At 39.3% G+C, this 23,323-nt stretch overlaps 1 protein-coding gene across 3 annotated transcripts in view; it reads left to right on the top strand.

Moving 5' to 3' along the window:
- Positions 1–23,323, top strand: part of neto1l (neuropilin (NRP) and tolloid (TLL)-like 1, like) — a 65,438-nt gene that overhangs the window by 35,309 nt on the left and 6,806 nt on the right. For all 3 annotated transcript variants that reach the window (XM_061239917.1, XM_061239916.1, XM_061239918.1), the window contains exons 5-8: positions 9,462–9,503; positions 9,615–9,742; positions 17,418–17,646; positions 22,755–22,868. In XM_061239917.1, the coding sequence (XP_061095901.1) occupies positions 9,462–9,503; positions 9,615–9,742; positions 17,418–17,646; positions 22,755–22,868 (513 nt within the window). The remainder of the gene's footprint in view (positions 1–9,461; positions 9,504–9,614; positions 9,743–17,417; positions 17,647–22,754; positions 22,869–23,323) is intronic.

Genomic DNA, 23,323 nt, shown 5'->3' with positions numbered 1-23,323 from the left:
ATGCCGAAATTCATTGTCAATAGTTGCATTAACAATAAATGCACGGTAATGAATGAGCATATATTGCGCAATCAACCTGTCTAATTGCACAGAATGAACCGAATGGCGTTTTGCAAATTATATTCCATGTCCTCTTAATTCCTCTTTTTTTGCTGAATACAACCTAGATCAACAAGTTTCCACAATTCATGTGGGAAATGATTAAATGGATTTTCCCCATGTATTGATTTATTGCTGGAAGTGCACTGATTGTAACTGTCAGAGAACATTAATTTAAATAGAATCACCTGCAAGCAAACAACTGCCTTGTCAGTACTTTGTTCTATTCCGACGATTGCTGATGAAGTTGAGCAGTGTTCTTGGTTGATAGTATTGATCTGAAATAGATATGCCCCAGGCATTTGAATGTCAAGCAATGGGTGATGGAGCTAAAGCAGGGGGACTTAACAGAAAATTACAGACCAATGACAGTTGAGGCTCACATCTATTCGTCTATTGAGGATTCCAAAAACCGTGTCTCCACAAGTTTGGCTTTGATTTAAAATAAAAACCCTCAAAACAGCAGTCTTCATGGATGCCCCCTTTCTCAGAATCTGTACAATGGGAAAAATAAATTAGACAGTTTTACAAACAGCATCTGAAAGGTCAACACAAAAAATCAAGTGTAGGAACAAGGCTGTTATGTTACTTTCACACCTTTTACTCTCTGGTCTGGTCAAAGTTAACCAATGAAATACAACAGCACACAGCTCTTGACAAGGGAATGTTGAACAGACACAGCACTGTGGCATGTAGCCAAGAACAGCACACAAGTGCTTACCCAGAATGAAATCCTCTGGCTGAGGCAACATTGACCAAATATCCTCTCTAATCACTGTTATGGGCCGTAGACCAGGAGGCTGGGCTATAGTTTATCCACACAGAAGTGAAAACCCACATTTTTATTTTATTTTTTTGCAAAGCAATTAAAAAATATATCATATCATTCATTGGAAATCTCTTGGGGATCTTTTGTTTCGCACACTGTGAATGCATCCCTGGAGCAGATGTAAAGGGTGACGAATGCTCATGGGAGGGGTTTTAGGCTTACCCTGAGAATTGAACCTGCATTCAGACGCCATATTTTCCTTTTTCTAAAGGCTAAGAGATCTGTTGCCATTCACATTTTCATCATGTGTGCAAGACAGCTAGGAACAGGGCAAAATATTCACATTAACAAGTCTAACAATGCAGCCTATACCGATGCTTGACCTATGCAACAGCTTCACATCAGGTACGGTAAGTTAGAAGGGATTTTGCTCCTTCCAGTTATCTTCAGGATTGATTAATTGCACTAATTCACCAGATTCATCAACAATCGTAACACTTCAGCGGATATTAATCAACTGCTTATTTAAATGTAGCAGTAAAAGCCGTTGAACCAAAACAGGCCCTTTGGGAAATGAAGATGAGTGGCTTTATCAGATCCTTAGCTCTTCATGGTACTGCATTATGGCATGGAGGGAAGGAAACATTTTCTGTCTTGTTAGGAGGCACTGAGAAGTATAACAGCACAGTGAAACAGAAGAGGCCAAATTGGATAAGATGAGTTCCATGGGAGTACACCATATTGTCTGTCATTCTGTCCCTGAAGATTTTGGCCAGCTCTTCACTCTATCACAAGCTTTTGAAGGACACTGTCAGTTCTCAAAACAGTCTGTCATTCACTAGGATACATCTGCATTGTTAAGCAAAACATACTGCCAGTGTTTGCGCTCTTTCTCTCTCTCTCTCCCTCTCTCGCCTTTTTGTCATCTCTTGCTCTCTCCCTGTATAAATCAATTTCCTCTGTTATTGCATATATTTGTCACAGTGAATGCTTTCAGATTTTTTAAAATTATTATTTTGTTAATTTAATGAACAAAGTTATCACCCACCCTATGTTATCACCTATGTTATGTAATCACCTATGTTAGCAGGCTGACCATTCCTGGGAAGTTTAACCACTGTTTAAATTGTTCTCCATTTAGACATAGTGGCTCTTACAGTGCTTAGGTAGAGTCTCAGGAATAGTTTTGGAGCGTCCCAGCTAAAGTCTTTACTGTGTACCAAATGGAGATGCTGAAATCTCTATTGGATGTAAAAAATGAGCAGCTCATGCTCGAAAGCCTACGAATGAAAGCAGTTTTGCAAAGAAGAGTGCGCTAAATTTTCCCCACTGCGATGTAAAAGAATGACATCAAATTGCTAGGTGGTGCAACCACTTATTAAGTTAAGGTGCAATTCATTTTTCACAGGGATGATTTAGGTGTTTTACAACTTCTTTCATTAAATAAATGAAATAGTATTAAAAAAAATGTGTTTATGTTTACTCAGGTTCCCTTTGCCAAATATTACATTTTGGCTTAATATCTGAAAACATTCAGTGTGACAGATATACAATAATAGAGGAAATCAGGAAGGTGGGCAAATACCTTTTCTCAACATTGTATTTCCAACCTTCCATACAGAATAACATTTTACATTATGTTTAAAAAGGGTTGATGCAATGATATTATGTTGGATTATGGAGATAATGTGGTAACGTTAGGTTGAAGGCCGCTCTTGGCAGTGCAAACAAGAGACATGCAGTGACATTGTGGTTCCAGAAGATTACATATCAGAAAGTTACTTTCACTTTGAAAAACCTTGGAGAAGAATCGATGAAGATAGAAAAGGCAGAATGTCTCTGGTCCGCTGGGCTGTCGCGCAGCAGTAACAGAACGGGGCTTGACAGCAGTGGCGGCACTCTTACCGCCTCAAGTTTCCCAGGCAACAATACAGGGAACGGTGCCCCGCAGTGGCTCCCAAGCACAAATGATTAGCCTATTGATTTCCAAATTAATATATATTTGTCATTATTTTTGGCATTTTACAAAAAAGTATTTTGTTGGACTGGCAGCCCTCCAAACCTGTACAACTATCGAGAAAACACTGAATATGTAAATCAATGTGCAATTATTTTGTTTCTGACAGGCAAATGAAAACCAACTCTTGGATTACAAATAAACAATAGGCTTTTTTACCTTTTGATTGACAGGACATAATTGGAGTTGACCATCGGCCATTTTACCAATGTGATTGATATTTTCTGCATTTTGTCTGTATTTTAATACATTTTTCATGGGAGGCCATATACCATAAAATCCAGTCTGAATGAATAACAACTGAAAGAGAATTTAGAAACGAAATGAAAATTTTAAAAATGAAGAGAAGTAGCATGCATCAAAGCATTGATATGGCTAAATTCATTTTGCATGTAATTATATTGGAATTTCTCCATTCTGCAATATATTTTTCATCTGATTAGAGCCTTACCTCCATGATACTGCATATGAAGCAGCACTATGGCTTAGATTTGTAGCATTGCCACTCTCAAAAAACTGTAGACACACGTACAGAGTAGACACACGTTCATTGATGTATTGCATCTGTGTTTTGGAATATGCTTTGTATAATGTATATTGTATATTACAGTGTATCTGTAAATGAACTGGATAGCACAGTGCAGCCTGTTGTATTGAATAGGGAAAATGATTACGGAGCATTTAGTTGTGGGTTATGAATAGGGTCCTGTTTTCAAGGACTGCGTTCCTGCACAAATAATGTAGTGTCGTTTAGAATTAAGTTCACTAATTGGAAACATTTGAAATTGTTAGCCCTTTACCACCATTTATGCAGTATAAACACCATGAATGCTTTAATTTGGTGGTTCTTACTACTTTCTCTCTCCATTTGTATGTGTGTGTGTTTGTGTGTGTGTGTGTGTGTGTGTGTGTGTGTGTGTGAGTGATTTAAGGGAAGCATACTGAAATTTGAAATGCCTATTAACTGCAATAGTGAACCACTGTAAGAAAGGATGCAATCAAACTATATGGTGGAACATATAGAAGTGGATTATCTTTTGTTTCTTGCCTTACTCTTTGTCAAAAAATACAGCTGGTCATGTTTTGGAGACATATGGTTTTATAGAATTGCAAGCTTGTTTCATGCTTGCACGTTGGGTATGTCTGCATGTCATCCATGTAATTTTGTGAGGAAACACCATTTCTGTTCCAGAATCAATTATTTTTCTTATAGGTAAACACCGTAAACTTCAAAGATTATGCTGTAAGCCAGTGTTTACAAATTGAGGCAGAGCACAAGCCTCCTATGAATCCAGGTAGGACGGTTCAACCATTGTGGTCATATAAGCCTCTCTTCCATAGTAGGGAGGAAACTGAAAGAATACTGCTTACTTTTATTAGGAGCTATCTATCCATGATGCTGGGGATGATATTTAAAGTCACAAATGTAGTGCCAAATGTGATTCTACTTCCATGCAGTTTCAGTAACTTGTTTGTTGTTAGGTGTCTCAGCAACAGAGAGATTTGAAAGTACGGAATGTACGGTTCAGTGAAGATTCAGATTTAATGCATACAAATTGCTTTGATTGGAATTCTTGTTTGTGCTTTCCATTAGGACATAGCATTACTTAAGGAAAGCCAGAAATGCCATTAGGCTTCATTTTTGTTCAGACAGAGGGATTCACATTATGACCAGCTGCTTGCAGGACACCGGTGACTGCTCACTTCTTGCCATCCTAAGATTTTACGTGGAAATGTTTTACTCTTTGTTTTAATGTGTTGTTGTTGATGAAGCAACATTTCAGTTACATTTTTTCTTTTACTATTCACATTATTTAGTGCTGGAATAGGGGCAGCTTCTCTTCAATTAACTCTGCTCCCCCAACCTCACACAAAAAAGCTACTCAAATAAATATAGTACAGTACATATTTCAGTGTGAATATTCATTATACAGTAAGTGAGATCAAATTTGATCTGTTATTTTTTACTTAAGATCATTTATATGTCCATGTAAGGTGTGTTAGCTTTACTGAATCTGAGTTTTCTAATGTTAGCAAATTTAACATTATCATTCAGCAAACCATAGTATTAAACAACAAATTATTACAGGGAGTGGCTGTATCTAGTCACTAATTATGTCTGATGGAGACCCTGATTACTTCTGTTTCAAGCCCCACCAACCCATAACCCAATAAAGCAAAGGCATTACATCATGCAATGCTTCAGCAGCTGTGGTACAAATTACAGGACTCTGTTCATTGAGTTTTATTTGTTGTAGTTTCATAGGCCGTTCTGTTACTGTTATAGTGTTATAGGCAAATTGGACTTGAACCAGAAGCTTTCAGAGTTTGAAGCCCAAACTCTTAGGGTATGGCTATTGCTGGCCAGATGGTTGAACTGCGGAGTGACTGAGTTGATTCAGTAAATATTCAGCTGTAAGAACAGGGAATATGTCATTCCCTCTAAGATGGTAAGAATCTAAGCATGTCTGCTAAGCCAATTATGAATATAATTTTATGATCATATGATTTATGTCCTAATTCAGTGTATGTTTATATTCCTCTCATAAGTTTGCAGACTAAGTGGCTTTGTAATGCATCTCTCTGAGAGTATCTGGCCTTTTTAACAAGCCAGGTTAAGTGATGCCAAACACAAATAATAAATCAGCTCTGTAACAACCTCGCTTGACCTGAAGGTCATTGTTTCATTAACTACCTGACACTTTGATTTTCTCATTCTGGAATGCTCAAACCTTACGTAGAAGCAATTTGTGGGGGAAAACATAAAACAGCCTTGAACTAAAGAAAGTTTTACCTTAGCAATGCAATTTACCTTAGAGATTCCAGGCGTGATTAAAACTTCTGATCGACTAAGCGTAAGAGATAAAAAACAAACCAGGTGGGTTGATGGGAGAGGTTCCTTTGTTGTTTCTGACAATGTCCTTCCCCTTCACCCCTTCCTTCACCACCAGTGGAGAGGAGACATGGGAAGAGCTGTTACATTGACGTGCTAGAGGCATTCTGACAGGTCTTTGGTAAGCTCCCAACGCCATGCTCCGTGGTTTTTAACATCCTCTGTCTGGAAGTCAGCAGCTTGTCACTCCAAAGCATCGATTTACCAGAAGAAGGGGCAGGTTTCTCACAGCAATGTCTGACCAGCAATCTGAGGTAGCCCCATGCCTCGTACCTAGGGCTTTTACGGTCGCCTTTTCTTTTTTCTGACTTCACAAAATGGCGATAGGTTTGATGAAAGACCTTCTGGGTTGGTACAAGGATTCTTCCCCCTGGCAGGAAGGGCACACAATCGGCCTCTTTGCAGAGCTGATTTATGGCGTTCTCCGAAGGGGGCCTTGTTGAGGCGAACGTGAAGAGGCACAGCAACCTCTCTTCTCAGGCCTGGCTGCTCCTGTGACACAAGCAGAATGAAATTATGATCGTTTATGTGTTTGCTCAGCAGGCATCTTCACACCAGGTGATCTGCGTCACATAAATCAAGTTCTACATATTTTCCATTTACAGCTTGATATTTGCCATAGCAATTCTGGCTAAGTACCGTGCTCAACACCAATGTCTCACTTGGGTTTCCTGTTATATTCCCTTCACAGTCCAAAATACCGTGAATTCCCAGAAATAGCTCTTGTGGCCCTGATTCAAAGTATGATATTTATATTGCAAATATAAATGATACGCTCTTCTCATTGTGTATTATCTCTTGTAATTTCCTTTGTTCTCAGGTTTTGTTATTGCCACACTAATAAATGAATGTCACATTGGATCAGGAACATTTATTGCTATGGTTTGGTAGTATTGTGGCTTATATTTGTACCATTTCTGATTGTGTCATTTTTTGGTATTTTTAAGTGGATGGATGCTGCAGATCTGTAATTAGAGTTGGAGTGGTATAATAACTCATAACCACATAACACCTTCTTACCAAGCAGCCAGTACAATGTGTCCTGTCCTCTTTTCCTGTAAATCTTCAGCCAAGAAGGTTTGTCTAAGGTGTGCAATAAACTTTCAACCCAGCCAAAATGCAAAAGTGGCAGAACATCCTGAAATATGTAAAATACCATGCCTATAATCATACTTTTGCAGTTTGAACCAATAAAAGCAGGTCACAGAAAAGGTGGTTTTGAAATATATCCATCATTGTTGTTCTTCAACGCATCCTTTGGAACTACAATTGAAAAAACAGTCATTGTGTCCACTGTAACCTCAGGCAGCAGTGGAGGCAGATGCAAGGGGAGATGTGTTTCAGAAATCAATATCTGTCCCCTTTAAAGTGGGCTGAGGTGTACTAGAATTTAATTTTCTGTGAATGCACTAGAAAGCATAGTGTACTGTATGCATGCAAGGAAATGGGAGTGATAACAAACCAGTATTTGTCCCAACACAAATATTGTCTACATTAGTCTTTGGCATATTGTGCAGATATCTGTTTAAAAGTAAAACACAGTATATTAATTTTTTCATATTGTGGGTGAAGTCCTCTTGAGAGACCAAGTTATGCAATTTGCAAATACGCAGACACAGATTGTCTAGGACAAGGCTGTGAAACTGTCCTATAGAATACATTTGGCTGATTAGCTCAAAAATGTCTACATGTTGCTCTTTACTTCCTGAAAATAGACATGTCACACACAAGCTAATGGGAAGAATGCTAATTAGAGAGGTGGATTTCCAAATACATTCTGTAGAAAATGCATTTTGAGCAGAAAGTACTGGCATCCAGATTCCTCATAGCAGGTTGTAATTTTAGATTTTTGTGAATTTGGAGGAATGTTTTCGATTATTCCCATGCTGGAGGATCAAACATTACAGTTTTAGCCTCCTGTTAAAAGAAGCCATATTGTATATCTCCTTGTACATGGCACAGTATGATGCCATGTATCCAAACACATTTCCTAGTACCTTTTAGAAGCAGCACAGCCCTGTGACATCACATATTATCCACCATACTTCACAGTGGGGATTAGATTTTCTTTCATCACCAAACTTACCTCTGCTGTACAAGGCTAAAACTCGCTTTTTTCCTTGTCTGACCAAACTATCCTGTTCCAATCAAAGTTCCAATGACTTTTTAGTCTTTTTTTACTTTTACATTCCAGGCACATTTGTGGTATGATGACAGAAGAGGATTTATTCTGGCAAGCCATGTTGGCATCTAGCCTAATGGTCATTTTGGAGAATTTGCAACCTCAAGATACAGACCCAACTTCTAAAATTGTCCAATTGTGATCCTTTGATAATTTGGCTCTCAATCCATAATACACTAATGTCATCTTCCAGGCAGGTTAATCACAGCTGCAGTAGTTTCAACATTCTTAGTTATTGCCCTAATTTTGGAGCTGGATGTTTCCAGTGTTCTCTGACCTCCACCGCATTGATGGAGCCCTTAGGAAGCGAGCGATTTTACCTCAATCAAGGGTTAGATGTCTCTCAGTGCAATATCAAGTTTGCATAGCCATTTGCTCATCATTACTAAGAGTACCAACAATGTCAGAGAGCACTGTATCTGCCATACATCATAATATCGTAAGTTCTCGATAATAGTGTCTAAATAAATGGAACATAGTAAATCTATTATTACATATCATGATATGTTATTAGATATCAATGTACAATGCACATAATGCCAGCTGTATAACATTGTGTATAAACTCTGCTATGTGAATGCATTCATCAACATAGGTAGAATAATTCATTATGATTTCAAAGTATTATCTGCCATGTTTTGTGACACAGAAATAAATATCCCGAATCACACAACCAATCACAAATCAAGAGGTGATTTAGTGTGCAGGAGTTTTATTTTCCTATTCATGGCTGTTCTCCACCTGTAAGCAGCAACAACGTGCACAACAATACTATATATACATGAATATGATGTAAGCTACCAACAAAAAAGAGAAAACAAAGGGGTAACATAATCAATGGCCAAATGCAGTACAATCTGTTGGTACTCTATTTAATATACATTCAGATTAACTGAGGACCGTATGACAGCTGTATTGTAAAATGCATACTGAGAAGTTGGGAGATGGGCAACTCATTTTCATTGAAAGTTGGTGAGAACAGATGGTAGGATTGAGTTGTAAACTGGCAATCCAAATCAATTGTTTAAGCTTGCCATGGTTTTCTTGTTCTTTCCACTCTCTGCTATGACCGCTGTAGAGAAAAGTCCATTCACAAATTGGCTAATCAGCATCTTTTACGGAAGGACATCATCACCCTATTGCATTCGTACACAAATAGCAGCACAGGTTGGCTTTTTTCTGCTTAGTATTGTGTTAGCGTGATGTGACTTTGAACATTCGGTTATTTTTAATGCACTGTTCTATCCTTGTAGGCTCACTAATGTCAGGGCATTCTCTTGATATTTTTGGGGAGAAATTGAAATACCTGACTCAAATCATAACAGTGGATGATTAGCAAAACAAAAACAATCTGGAATTGTCATGTATTTGAAATTGACGCAGTGCTGTTGCAATCTTTTTTTTTCTTCAATGTAAGCAATGTGTTTTATCCAAAGAGTCCAGGGTTGCCATTATGCAAATACGTGCTTCTTCATTAAAAATAAATGGGCTCTCTTTTCAGATCCTGACTTTAAAGACCTTGGAGTCCCAAAACCTCTGCCCGGTAGGTATAATTTATTCTCTACTAAGTGCCATCCAAATAAACGTACCTTAGAGCTGATGCATTTCCCAAGTGTTCTCTAATCTATTGTTTTATGTGCTTCCTGTGACTCAGTTTGTGAATTTGAAATGGGAGGGCCTGAAGGGTTTGTCGAATCTCAGCAAATCACCAAAGACGGCAAAGCCTTACAAACGGAAGCAGTCGACTGCAAGTGGTACATCCGAGCCCCTCCAAGGTCCAAGGTCAGTGACCTGCTAAAATAGTGTGTGTGTGTGTGTGTGTGTGTGTGTGTGTGTGTGTTTGAGTGTGGGTGTGTTTGTGTCTGTTTCTGGTTTCATTGTATTGTATTTCATAAAAGTGCAATAATGTGTTTGTCAATGTCGTGCTTCCCATTGGTTTTTTGGTTTGGTATTATTATAAATAATCTACTATGCTGGGAGCTTTCTAGATGTGGTGCAGTTCCTTTATTTGCTAAGTGGAAAGTGTGACTGCTCAGGGCTATCATAAAGGAAGCTGAAAGCAGGAGCCGAGGGATTATATTGAAATTGTGCCAAGAGTGAAATATTAAGGGCTTTTTCTTAGAAAAGGTCAGGCAGAGAGCAGATGAGTGCAGTTGAGGTCATGGGGTTATTTATATAGAATGCTGTTGCTGAGGGAAAGGTTGACAGCTGATGAAATAGTAATTGGGCGTATCCTAGCCGCCACCCTGTGTTTGCTTGGTTAGCGCTAACAAAGTGCAGTCACCAGGCGATGTGTCTAGAATTTAACGTAAAGGGTAATAATTTACCTTTGGTAAACACATGTTGATTCAGCCATTTCAGCAGAATAAATAAAATTTTATCGCAGGAATAGCCTGAACAAGACCCTGGCTGCACATGTGGCAGAAAATGTGAAGAACAGTAACTTGTTAATAGACCACTTACTGTACATGAACTTGTGAGCTAGCTGACATGCTGTTCTCACACACAGCTTTAAATATAGACTCATTCAAATGCAAATTTGCCCTCATAAGATAAGTCAACATAATACTTGCTACCAGTGTTGTTGCTGTTGCATCAATGTTTATTCAAAGTATGATAAGTGATAGCAATTAATATATTCCATTCGCCTAGGGAATTGAGCCTTGCTCTGAATATCTCCATACACCATGACACACTCCTGCGAGGACAGAAGAGCTGGACACAGGGAGATATGAAAACCATTTCATCGCTCTCTGCCACATGTACACTTTATATTGTGTGTGGTCAGAGAGATGATTTAACCTGGATTGTTGATTTAACCTGGTTGGTTTACTTATCACGCACATAATCCAATATGGATTATTAATATAAACAATAATAAAGCCATCAGTAAGTGCTATTCAGGGCTAAATCAGCACTCTGTAATTTGCTGTCTAGGATATTTACAGACAGCAGTTTCCAGCCTAGCAAGTTACAGCCAAATATAGTTTGTCAATGACAGGCTACAGTCTGGGAGCAGGAGACCATGAGTCACAACACCTCATGAACATCCACGCATGATTATTGCTCATCTGCATTATCATCTTCATGTTATCAATTCTACCATCGGCAAAATGATTTGTTATTGGATAATATGTCATTTGTAGTTGCATGTAACCTGTTCTAAAATGAGGAAATATTACAGTCAGATTATCTCAAAACTAATTAATAGACTAAAACATTTAGGTTTTACAATCAATCAATACTTCAAAGACATCAAAGGCAAAGCCAGTTCAATCAAACTAAAACAAGATAAATTATTACAAAAGTAAATTATGTCACTGTATGATAATGTATTTTCTTAGCCGTACAGAAGTGCAGTGTCTGCTGACATTCTGAGCTCCCTAATAACATAAGAACAACGGATGATACTGATTATTCAGTTAATTGCCTATTGTGCCTAAGTATTAGTAATTTAAGAACCAGTTATGCCATAATGACATAAGGATTAGCAAGTCTAATTTAGATTGATGTCTAAAACATGATGTTCAGAACACAAGCAGATATGCACACAAAAACACCCTGAGCACAATAGGATACACCAAAGGTGTTGTTGGATGTAAGGTCAGTTCTTATGTTTGCTACAGTAGCTAGCCAGCTAGTGAGCAAGTGCATGAACTAACTAGTTTTCTTAATTCCAAATGTATCATTGAAATAAATAGCTGATTTTGAAACATACAAGTGTAGAAACATGTAATGGCTTGGCAACAGCATGAAAACGTGTTTTGTATGGTGAGAGACCTTGATTCTTTTTCTGTTCGTTTTGTTTACTTTATAGTTGCAGTATAGTTTTAAATAGTAAGCACCTGCCTGGAAGGCTATATCAGGGCACCGCAGCGTTTTCCGGAAGCTCTCCCTCTTTTTTGTTTTCCTCCTGCACCTGGCTGGGTGGCTGGATGTCCTGAGATTTTTTCATCATTTTCAACCGCAAGTGTTATTACATGAATCATTGCAGAATAAATTTATACAAGCTAATTGAAACATTTCTGGTTGGTAATATTAACAGTTGAACAGTAGCTTTTAATTTGTCTACATATTTTGACTTCCTATTAATTAGTGCTTTGAATTGATTTTATAAATGTCATATTGCAAATAGGAGGAAAGGAAAGTAACTATGAAAATTAATTGTATTATTCCTATAATACTGGATAAATCTGAAATTATGTAATTTCTTTGTCAATTGATACATTTGCTCTTCAAATATAAAATTCATGTGAGAATAACATTTTTATTAATCTTATTGCACATTGGGACAGTTATATCTTTGAGCAGAAGTTCAAATGTTCAGAAATTTCCCAGGTCACATGCAGTTCAGTTGGGGGACCTTTTCGTCTCTGCTAGATTTTCTGCCTTTTATTAAGGAACAACTTTAGGCACCTTCATATCATAAGCATGGTTTGAATCTGCCGGAAAGTATGTTTCTCAGGTTAAACAACATTTGAAATGGTGGTATGGATTGAATCCAGGCGATAATATGGTAAGCGGTAATGGAGCAGTCTTATAGCCAAAAAACAGGCAGTGGCCAAATCCAGGTAGGCAGCCTGACAAATCAAACGAAACCAAAGGGGCATAGCAAAAGGGCACAGGTTGAACACGGGAAGACTCTGCAATTCGTTTTAGAAAAAGCTTATTGTGAAACAAGTTATGTTTATTTATGTAAAAACACTTCAAGGTTGTTTCTTGAAACTTCAATGGCACTTGTAATTGAAAAAGACATTTAAAGAAAACCTTGTGATATTGAAGTGAAAATCTTGTCCCCTTATTTTCAAATATTTTCAAGTGCTCTACACAGGAGTATTTACTGCCTCATTGCTTCTTGACACCCACATTGTATCTATTTGTTTATTTAATGAACTAACAATCATGGGGTAACCCTGACAGTAGACGCTAAGAAAGAAAGCTTATTGACTCAGAAGTCAAGCAGGACTTGTATGTTAGTGAAGTGTGACTGTGTCCAGAGCAGTTGTTTGGCAACCAGTCTCTCTTGCTTCTATCCACTTCCTGTTATGTTTTTTCATTTGTTTCACCAACACCAATTGGCGTGAGATTGTTAATAATATTGTAAATATAAGTGAAAATCTGGCTGCAAATTGAATTCAGAATATATAAATGGGTGGATATTTAAAATCAAACTCTGTTAAACACAGTTGTTTTCAGCAACTGTTCACAGTATGTTTTGGTGTACATATGATTTGTTGTGTGACTGCTGGTGCTGTCCTGTCTTACTACTTTTGTTTTCCATTCCTGCTTTTATGTGGAAACCTGCACCCCTTATCCTTTGATTTAAAGTACAAAAAAGGATCAGTTGGAAGATATGGTTTGCTCTGGATTTATTGTCTCTGAGAGTATTTACTGCTGTATCGGCGGTGCCTAGAAAGAGCCATCGAGTGGTGTAAATGATGAAGCAGCTTGACAATCTGATGCGGGCTGCAGCTTTATTGTAGCTCTGCAGTGTAGTCCCACTTCATCCACTGGGTTATTGCACTCTATCAATCCCTTTTCCCCAGACGAATCTGCAGCTTTATTGCTTGTTGCGATGAGTAAAGCGGATTGATTTGGTCAGAGTTATGGTTAGCCATGGCCCTTATCAATAATTACATTTCAAGTAAATAAAGTGTATTTTAACACACCTTTTTCCTTATTCTCCTGGCCAAACACTGAGCGCAGTTTTCTTTGTGGCATGCACTGATGTGACTCACAGAACTTGCAGATTATTTTTTTTAAACGTGATTTATTGCCTCACAGATTGATTTTTGTGTTGTCTGATGTCTTTCCTGGCTTGCAAATCAAACAAACGTCCCCTTGCTTCAACACCCCCCTTTAAGATGGCTGTGCCACTAACCCATTCAGATCTAGTGACCGAGACTGAGCTTATAATTGAAAGGTTATTGGTTCTATTCCCAGCTCAGGCACTGCAGTTGTGCCCTTGAGCAATATGCAGTGCTCCAGTACACTTTACAATTTAGTCATCTGGCAGAAGCTTTCAGCCAGAGTGACTTACAAAAGTGCACATGGCAAGCAGACACCACGAGAGCTAGAAATAGAGAGTAAGCGGCACCCTCAAATCGCATGCCTCAAAATCTCCAAAAAAAGAATAGAATGCTTTTTTAAAAATAGCCAGCTGTATATTGTATGTAAAAAATATAATATTAAGAAAATAAATATTTGTTTTCCATGTATTACAATGCAATGCTTCTTAGTTTAAAAACACTGGTTTGGACTTCAATGTTATAGTGGTAATATTATCAAAAATGATAATACAATTTTTATTCCTTAATCCCACATTCATGTTCATTTTATTTCAAATCTCATTTCATAAGGAATAGAATGTGAATCTGAGTTACATTATACCCTGCAGAAACCTTAGACTTCCTTTATTTCAAGTACACTCCAAAATAAACAGAGAGATTATTGCTGAAATTCTGAAATGACAGTCCTATCCCCTCTCTGTGCGCTTATATTTTATAGGGAAATAAAGGTGCACATTCTTTTAACATTTTTGACACGCGGACTATAACAGGTTGCATCTGGGTGTCATTTATTTTCTGATAGAGCTGTATGCTTTCATAGTCTACAGCTCTACCAGAATGCAAATGTAGCCTGTGCCATCTGAACATCCAGTCCTCATGCAGTACATTAATGAGCCCTTTCCACTCCCGCCGCCTATAACATCAGCTGGCATCGGGTACAAATTAGTCCGCAAGACCGACATGTTCCACACCCCAAACACATCCACCAGACCAGGGAGGCAACCCACAACTTTTCACAAAAGCGGTCTCTTCAACAAGAAGTGTCCAGATAATGAATACAAAGCACCAGACACGAAGTAAATAATAAAAATACTGTCGCTGAACAGTCAGGTTAAAATGTACTTGAGCAACCAAGCAAAATCAGCAAGGCAGGTGAAAGGGATAAGATACTTGAGTCACAGGGCTTCTATTACAGGAGTGGTGCCTGATTAGTGGAACAGTGTAGGAGGGTTTGGGTGGGGCGACAGTGGACCTGGGGAGCATTAGCTCAGTCCATTCAGGTTTTCTTTGGATGCCATGTGACTGGGACAGGCTGGGCCTTGCAGGAGAGGCTCCTAAGGTGAAGTCCAGCAGGGCAAAGCCTTTGCCCTTTAGCTGGGATATAGATCCCATTACATTGGGCCTGGAACAGCATTCTGGGCCAAGGGTACTCACCTTAGTCCCTAACGGCAGCTTCTAGTCCAATAAGGCCTTTTTATGAATGCATCCCTCAAAACAAGGCACCAGAGAGGACAGAATAGGAATCACATTTTTAATCCCTCATGTTCCTGACTTTTTGAATGTTTACTTAGCATCCTCTTCTCTTAATTCCCAATGAGAGGGTAGAATCTGTCTCTAAGATATGGGAAATTACCCACGGCCTTATAAAATTGTGAGAATTTGGGTGTATGTCATACATCAAAAATGTTTCTTATAGATTGCACTCAGAAATCATTTCTAATTATTTTACTGTACATCAATTGACTGTTCAGGGTTTCTGTTCTAGTGGCATAAATATGGTGCAAATAATTAGTTTCACAGAGAAAAATAATGAAAAGGCACATAATTATTTTTACTTTAGTGTTTGTTATGCACCATTTTGACCGTCCCTCTCTTTAAGTGGCTTTCTGTGGGAGCATACACAATATTGCTAATATATAAAAGCAAAGACATGAAAAATCAAGAGTAGCACTGCGGCCCAAAGCACTGGAACAACAGTAAATATTTAGCCTTGAGCTCACAGTTCAGGACTGAGAGAAAATCCCGAATCCCTTTCCTAAAGTGTTTCTCTGTGAAGAGCACATTATTCATCTTGGTGTGATGGTTAAGATACATTCCCCTCTGAAGAGATGTCAAGGCTTTTTCTCGGTTATCTCGGTCTTATTGCATTGCATTGTGGTCCAGCAGCCTCCATTTGTTTGTTTGTTCCTCCCCATGAGCCATTGAAATAGTATTTATTTCCTCCTAGTTTAATGTTTACATTAGAATGTCTTAGGGCTAAGTAGTTGAGTCTGTTCACTTGCTCCATTATTCCTTCTGATGTATTAGTTATTCTTTGACAATGAAGTTTTACAAGGAGGATCGATGTTTATCCAATACAGTGGCTTGAAGGACCGCATTTTCCACAAGCACAATGCATCGTCTATCTTCATTTGTAATTTATGATAAACTGCCTTCACACTGTTCTCTCATAATCAGTTTTTTTCAGATTTGGAAGAACTGATGTTGTATGGGAAAATCAGAATGAATGCAGTTAGTTAACACCCCCCGCCTGCTGCTGAGACACACATGTGGAGCATTTAACTCGCCAGATGCCATGGCAAGCACCAGCAGAGTGCCAGATCTGTGAAATGGCGTGTGGGAAACATTTGCATATCTCATTTCTCCAGGATTTTTTTGAACTGAATTCTATGGCTCAAAAACAATCATTTGTTCTATTTGAAGCTGCCTCTTGACACCCACACCATTTAGGCTTGATGATGAAAGGTGTTACGCTGGAGCATGTCTAAAGTGTTGGGGGTTCTGAAGGAAAAGGAAAGCCATTTGTGATGTTGAGGGCATGGGTGGAAGAGTAGAGAAAATTGACCGTCAGTTGGGCAAGGTACAGAACAGTTCCTTATATCACAAAGGGTGGAAAAAGGAACTGAAGCCTGCTTTTTAGTTGCCTGCTTTTTTCATGCTTCTACCCTGCAATCCTCTCAGTTCCAAACTGACACTGTAGCGTTGATTAGTTCTTTGCATTAATGCCGTTTGTCTTTAAGGAATTAAAGCATTGCATTCTCTCGTCATGATTGAGTGCATAGTGCTAATTAAATGTAATGATAGCATGCCTTGGACTGTGGACTGGAACCAAAGCTGTTATTGTTTACCATTGCAGTCTAATATACTAATGGCAACCTTGGATATGGAATACTGTCAAGTGTTGTGGTCATAATTACCATGCATTTAATACAGTATTTCAAAGGCAGTGCTGGGATCTGTCTGGGCACCAAGGTGAGAGCTGTACTTACCTGTGCATATGTTTGCTTTTGGCGGGATTGACATAAAGTACCTTTCATCCTTCATGCAGGAAATAATACTTCTTTTTGATGATTTACAAAAGGTTTGTGGGATTTTTTTTTGATAAGCAGGTTCCTCAGGTTTATGCATCCTGTCTTTTATCCTGTCTTTCTCAAGTCTAATGCCCAGTATTTAGCAGCAGAAAAGCACTCTATTTCCCTCAGCCTTTTTACGATCAATGCTTCACGAATGCCTGTGTAGTAAATGTACGGTATGCTCTTGACAGGAAAGCCCCAGTGCCAGCAGTGACTAATGGGATTTAACAGGAATTTAAATATGATCTAAATATGGGTGAAGTCCAATATTAAAATTTTCCTTAGGACATTCTCCCTTTTTTCACCCATTTGTAGATCTACTTGCGGTTCCTGGACTACGAGATGCAGAACTCGAACGAGTGCAAGCGCAATTTTGTGGCGGTATACGACGGGAGCAGCTCGGTGGAGGACCTGAAGAGCAAGTTCTGCAGCACAGTGGCTAATGACGTCATGCTGGTCACAGCGCTGGGGGTAATCCGAATGTGGGCGGACGAGAGCAGCCGCAAAAGCCGATTCCGGATCCTCTTCACCACCTTCCAAGAGCGTAAGATATTTAATGAGCCCATTCTCTGGCAAGGCAAATTAACCATCACCTGAGGGACTTTCTGCTCATTGGAGGCATTAAAACACAGTGGCTCTGAAAATAAAAACAACTGAACCATAGGTTAACTTTACAGGAACCTATTAAAGAAACATAGGCATTACATTTATCAGTGGGTGTTTATGGGTTTCCACTGGCAGGATATTATTGGCCATTGAAAAAGGAGAAATCTTTGCTTGACATGTCTTTATGGAACATATTCTGAAAAGACTGCTGTAAAAAACAATTACCACAAATGCGGAATGTGTTGTGTAACAACAAGGTAGCTGTATGTGATGGCACAGTCAGAAATTAAATAAACCTAAAGACATTTTGCATATTGACTTTTAGAAAGGGCCTGACTGCAGTGTGGTTTGAATCTAACCCAAATGCAAGGCTTACAGTGCAGTATTTGGACAGTGACATGTTTTTTGTTGTTTGCACTCTATACCCCAGTAAACAGTTGAAATAAAGCAATGACTATGAGGTTAAATGCAGCCTTGAAATGCAGCCTTTCAGCTTTAGTTTAAAAAGGGTTATCCATATTGGGTGAACCATGTAGGAATTACAGCCCTTTTTATACATAGCCCCTCAGGTTTTAGGGATCCAAAAATAATTGGACAAATTAACACAGTGCAAGTGAAATGCAAACTCAATTTGATTGAGATCAGGTGATTGACTTGGCCAGTCAAGAACATTCTACCTGAAAAATCTCCTTGGTTGCTTTGGCTGTATGTTTTGGATCATTGTCCTGCTGTATGATGAAGCATTGTCCAATCAGTTTTGATGCATTTTCTTGGAGACATCTAGGGAGACAATATGTTTCTGTATACTTCGGCATTCATCTTGTTGCTGCAGGCAGCAGTTACATCTTCAGCGAACACAAGTGATCATCTGTGGCAGCCATACATGCCCAAGTTATAACACCCAAAACACCTCAGATGAGCGGGGGGTGCTTTGATTCTTGGGCAGGTTGATTGTGGTCTTCTGTCCATAACACTTTGTTCCAGAACGCAACAGGTTTTTTAATGTACATATTTGCCAACTGTAACCTGGCCATTCTAATCTTGTGGCTTGGCAGGAGTTTGCATCTTGTGGTGACTCTGAGGTTATGCTGGCATAGTCTTCTCTTGATGGTCATCTTTCACACATCTACGATATATTGATAATATAATTTGATATATTGTACTTAGGTAAAGTACACTCACTGAGCACTTTATCAGGAACACCTGTCACCTACTTATTCATGCGATTATCTAATCAGCCAATCGTGAGGCAATAGTGCGATGCGTAACATCATGCAGATACACGCCAGGAGCTTCAGTTAATGTTCACATCAGCCAGGATTATTTAAGTGGCTTTGACCGTGGAATGATTGTTGTTGTCGTGGATGGTGTGAGTATCTCAGAAACGGCCGATCTCCTGGGACGCACATCAGTCTCTAGAGTTTGCACAGGATGGTGCGAAAAATGAAAAAAAAAACATCCTGTGAGCAGCAGTTCTCCTGGCATTTGTTAATGAGAGAGGACTGAGAAGAATGGCCAGACTGGTCAAAGCTGACAGGAAGGTCACAGTAATGCAAATAACCACACATTACAACAGTGGTATACAGAAAAGCTTAACTGAACACACAACGCTTCACACCACTAAGTGGATAGGACTTAATAAGTCTGAAAAATAGGTCTAATAAAGTGCTCACTGAGTATATCTTGTTTTAAACCATGGTGTAAAATCTAGCTATACCAGCTTGAAATGACCAGCTCGCAGTTCTTTCAAAACATCGCTTGAGCTGGTCAAATCATGTTGAGTATGGAGCTGGGCTGAACTGGTCAAGCAGTTTCAAAACCTAGCTTGAGCTGTTTTTTCAGCAGGGAAGAGTAATATGTCCCTCTGGGTTTGAGCCTACAGGGTATTCCCCACACACTAGCTCCTCTGATTGATGTAGTGCCTGCATTCTGGCTGCATCAGTTTTACAGTGCTTCAGCACAGTAACTGCAAACCTCAGCTGGTGAATTGCGGGATGAAATGAACTGGCAGATGGTGTGCACCCTCCCAAATTTGCAGTTTTCACTGACACCTAACCTTGCTTTCGTCTTGACTTGCCTGACCTTGCCAGCACATTACTGCCATCTAGTGCAGTGGAACTAATACTGCATAGCTTCCCTGTACTATTTATCCGCTGCTGAGTTGGATGTGTAGCAATGGAACAAAATAAGTAAGAAAGTAAAAAGAAAGGCCCCCCTAATGATAGGAACAGAAGAGCTTGCACACCTAACACCTATTGTGTTTGGCCCCATAATGACCAGGACGAGGTGATGACACTATCAGAGATTTCTATGGTCCCTGGACGAGCAAATGGTGCCTCAATGGGCAATCTTGGGCCTTTGATCCAGTGAAGCAGGCAGACCAGGACAGAGTGAGACTCCTAGAGTGAGACATTATTGCATGTGGGAGCCTTGCATGGTGCAGATGAGGTAAAACGAGTGGTCAGTGTGCAATGCAAAGAAGTGCGCTTGGTGAGACTCATCATTAACACATGCAGAGGGGATCAAAGAGCAGGCCCTCTAATGGACTCTCAGCCTGCAGCCCAGCAGGCCCGACGTAGCCCCTCTCCCAGGACCGCCAGAGCTCCCCATCTGCTCAAACACATCATACCAAATTCAACTTTGACTGAGAGATAAAAAGGAAACAGCAATCAGGCCTTTTTCACTGCAAGATTGCTTTTTTGCACTGTACATTCTGAACAGAATTGCTGGGCTTGAATGATTTCCTCATTTCCCGTAGATCGTAATCAATGAGTAGTTTTCTGAGGAGCAGAGCTAACAGCATGGCCACTGTGTACTATAAATAGACAGTGATGGTAATGGAGTTCTTATCAATTTTGCAGAGAATAGTATAGATCATTGAACTCATTGAACTTATCATCTTCAAAATCGCTGCATGATTTTGTCTATATTCATAAGCAGCCAGAAATGTTCTCTTATGTGAAATAATATCATCATTATAGCAGTGATCCAAGTATTTAGGCCTAATAACCTTTATCCAGTATTGTATTATGCCCCATTGTATTGCTATTAGTCATTTAAAGAGAGCAGGCTTGTATGTGTTGTAAGTCTCCAGGACTGGGGTTGAATATCCAGTATCTACTATAGGAATGGTCACTGGCATATATAAGGGCTTTGCCTTGCTTCTTCAGGAAACTGCTTCTGACAGAGGGGTATTGGCTGTGGCTCTTTCTGTGTGGATATGCTATTCTGTTTTTATACAGATATAACAAATGTGTGTTTTAATTAAATAACTGTTAATAGTTAGATTTTGTTACTAAAATTCATAGAAACATGATATTTAATTCAGTTCTGCGTAGTCCCTATAGGTTTTTAATTTCCCCCATTCTCACACCGTTTTTTCTCTTCATGCTCAGTTGTGCCTGTGATTTCCTATCGGTGTGCTGCCTTTGAATTTCCCCTTCAGTTGTAAGAATGTACTGTACTGTATAGCCCTGTTCACAGGGCATGTACTGTACTGTATAGCCCTGTTCACAGGGCATGTACTGTACTGTATAGCCCTGTTCACAGGGCATGTACTGTACTGTATAGCCCTGTTCACAGGGCATGGGTGCATGTCCGGAAGCTGCTGCTCTTAATTGAGAAAATGTGTGACTTGGTTGTTTAAACAAAGGCTCCAAAGAAGACAGGTCCATGTTGTTTTGGATCACCATTGACAGCTTTGTTCTTTTGTCTTGCCACTGAATTATTCTTTAATTGAGGAACTAAGTAATTCTGGTGTGAACAAAAGGCCACATTTATTATAATGTGACTAGGAATTAGCTTCACATGGGACTAGTCGGGTCCTGTGTTTTAATACTGAGAAGTGAAAATTCTGCTGGCAATAATAAGTAGGGAGTGCTGCAGCACCACCTATTGTTGAGTGGAGGCGTTTGACGATAATGCGCTCTAGATGCAAGAGTGACCACTCATCCTAATGCTTTTTACTATCCACTTGGGATTAACACAGCAATAAAATAAACATGGATCTCTGGAGGCAATTTGACACAGTCCTGAGCCCTCTTGTTTTTAGAAGTGATGCATTAACACACTGAGCAGGGGGATAGAATAAGCATTAGCTCAGTCAATAAGTAATCAGTAAATACAAGTGCCAATCAATACTTTCTTAAGACACTATCAGTTATGACCAGGTGGCCCAATTGTATTAAGAGAGCTGCGCATGGTGCTTCAGTACATTACACTGATTGGTGACAGAAAGATGTGTTTTCCCTTTGAAAGGCACCTTCATTTTTTCATTACGGAACAATGGTGGCCTCTCCATTCAGGGAACTTCATGCATAAAGATAGTATTGCAATTGTATTATTACCTGTCTGATCATTTTCATCTAATATGTTTCTCTTTTACAAATGCAGGTGATTCATGTTTGAACAAAGTGCTAGTAATCGGTTTTACAATCTATTTTTTACAATAATGGCCATTGAAAAGGGAGGAAGTAGCGGACTGACTTCAAAGCACTTGGAGACAGTGCTTCTGCATGATCTAGATGACAATGTTAGTGTTCTCATGGAGTCTGTTTGTAGTCGAGTAGACCAATAATTCCTGACAGAAATGTGTACATATGGAGGGCTAATTCACAGCCAGTCAAACTATCTTGTTTTTTAGTCTGATGACGACAAGATGTCATGGCCACTTAATCGGCTCAGGTGAATCACTTTGTGAAAGTCTCTTATTCAATGTTTTCATGCAACTATTGTTTTCCATGCATATTCCAGAAGGTGACTGAAAATGATTGTCGAGTAATACAGTTTGGAATTTGACAGTCAGCCAGTTCTTGAGTGATGCATTTTAATGCATCTCTCCAGGCCTGTTCTTTGATGAACAGGTGATATTAAATATTAATATGTTCAAGTTTGATATGCGTACTGTCCACAACTAAATTGGATAAAATGAGGATTCTGTGTAAATGAATAATATTTTCATTTGAAGGGTTTACGTCAGTCGCCCTGCCACATAAGTGTGTTGCTCGGCTGAATGATGGTAATGCTGGCCTTGCACCTGTGTTTCAGCCCCATGTGACGCCGATGCGTTCTTCTGCCACAGTAACATGTGCATCAACAGCACTCTGGTCTGCAACGGGGTGCAAAACTGTGTATACCCGTGGGATGAGAACCACTGCAAAGGTAAACCGCTCCCTCCATCTTTAACTGCCCAATGGCATGCAGACGGGGCATGCACCATTTCGGTTTACCTAAATATTTTGGCCACAAAAAGGGTCACAGCATCAGCTAAATTGGATAGGTAGTGATTTGTGTTGATAGTGCCCTGGTCAGGACATGGCATTTGTGTTAACCCATGGTACATATCAAAGCCATTCCCAGCATTAGTGTTTGAGTCATTAGGGGAGGAGTGGCTGATCCTGTAGTCTCTGTTACCCTGGGCGGAAGGACTTTATGGCCCTGAATGTACTCAGAAAGGGTTGCCATTCAGGTGTGCTCTGAGACTGTATGCATGAATGCAAAACCGAACACTTGTATTTCAAGGCTCTGAAAACCAGCACAAATGAAAAATGAAAAATGACTGCAATTTCCAAAAGTAGTTTGACTCGTATGGGCTTATTTGTCACAGAAGCAAAATA

This window comes from Conger conger, chromosome 4 (assembly GCF_963514075.1).
Source record: "Conger conger chromosome 4, fConCon1.1, whole genome shotgun sequence".
Lineage (NCBI taxonomy): Eukaryota > Metazoa > Chordata > Actinopteri > Anguilliformes > Congridae > Conger > Conger conger.
This window is presented reverse-complemented; position numbering and strand designations above follow the sequence as displayed.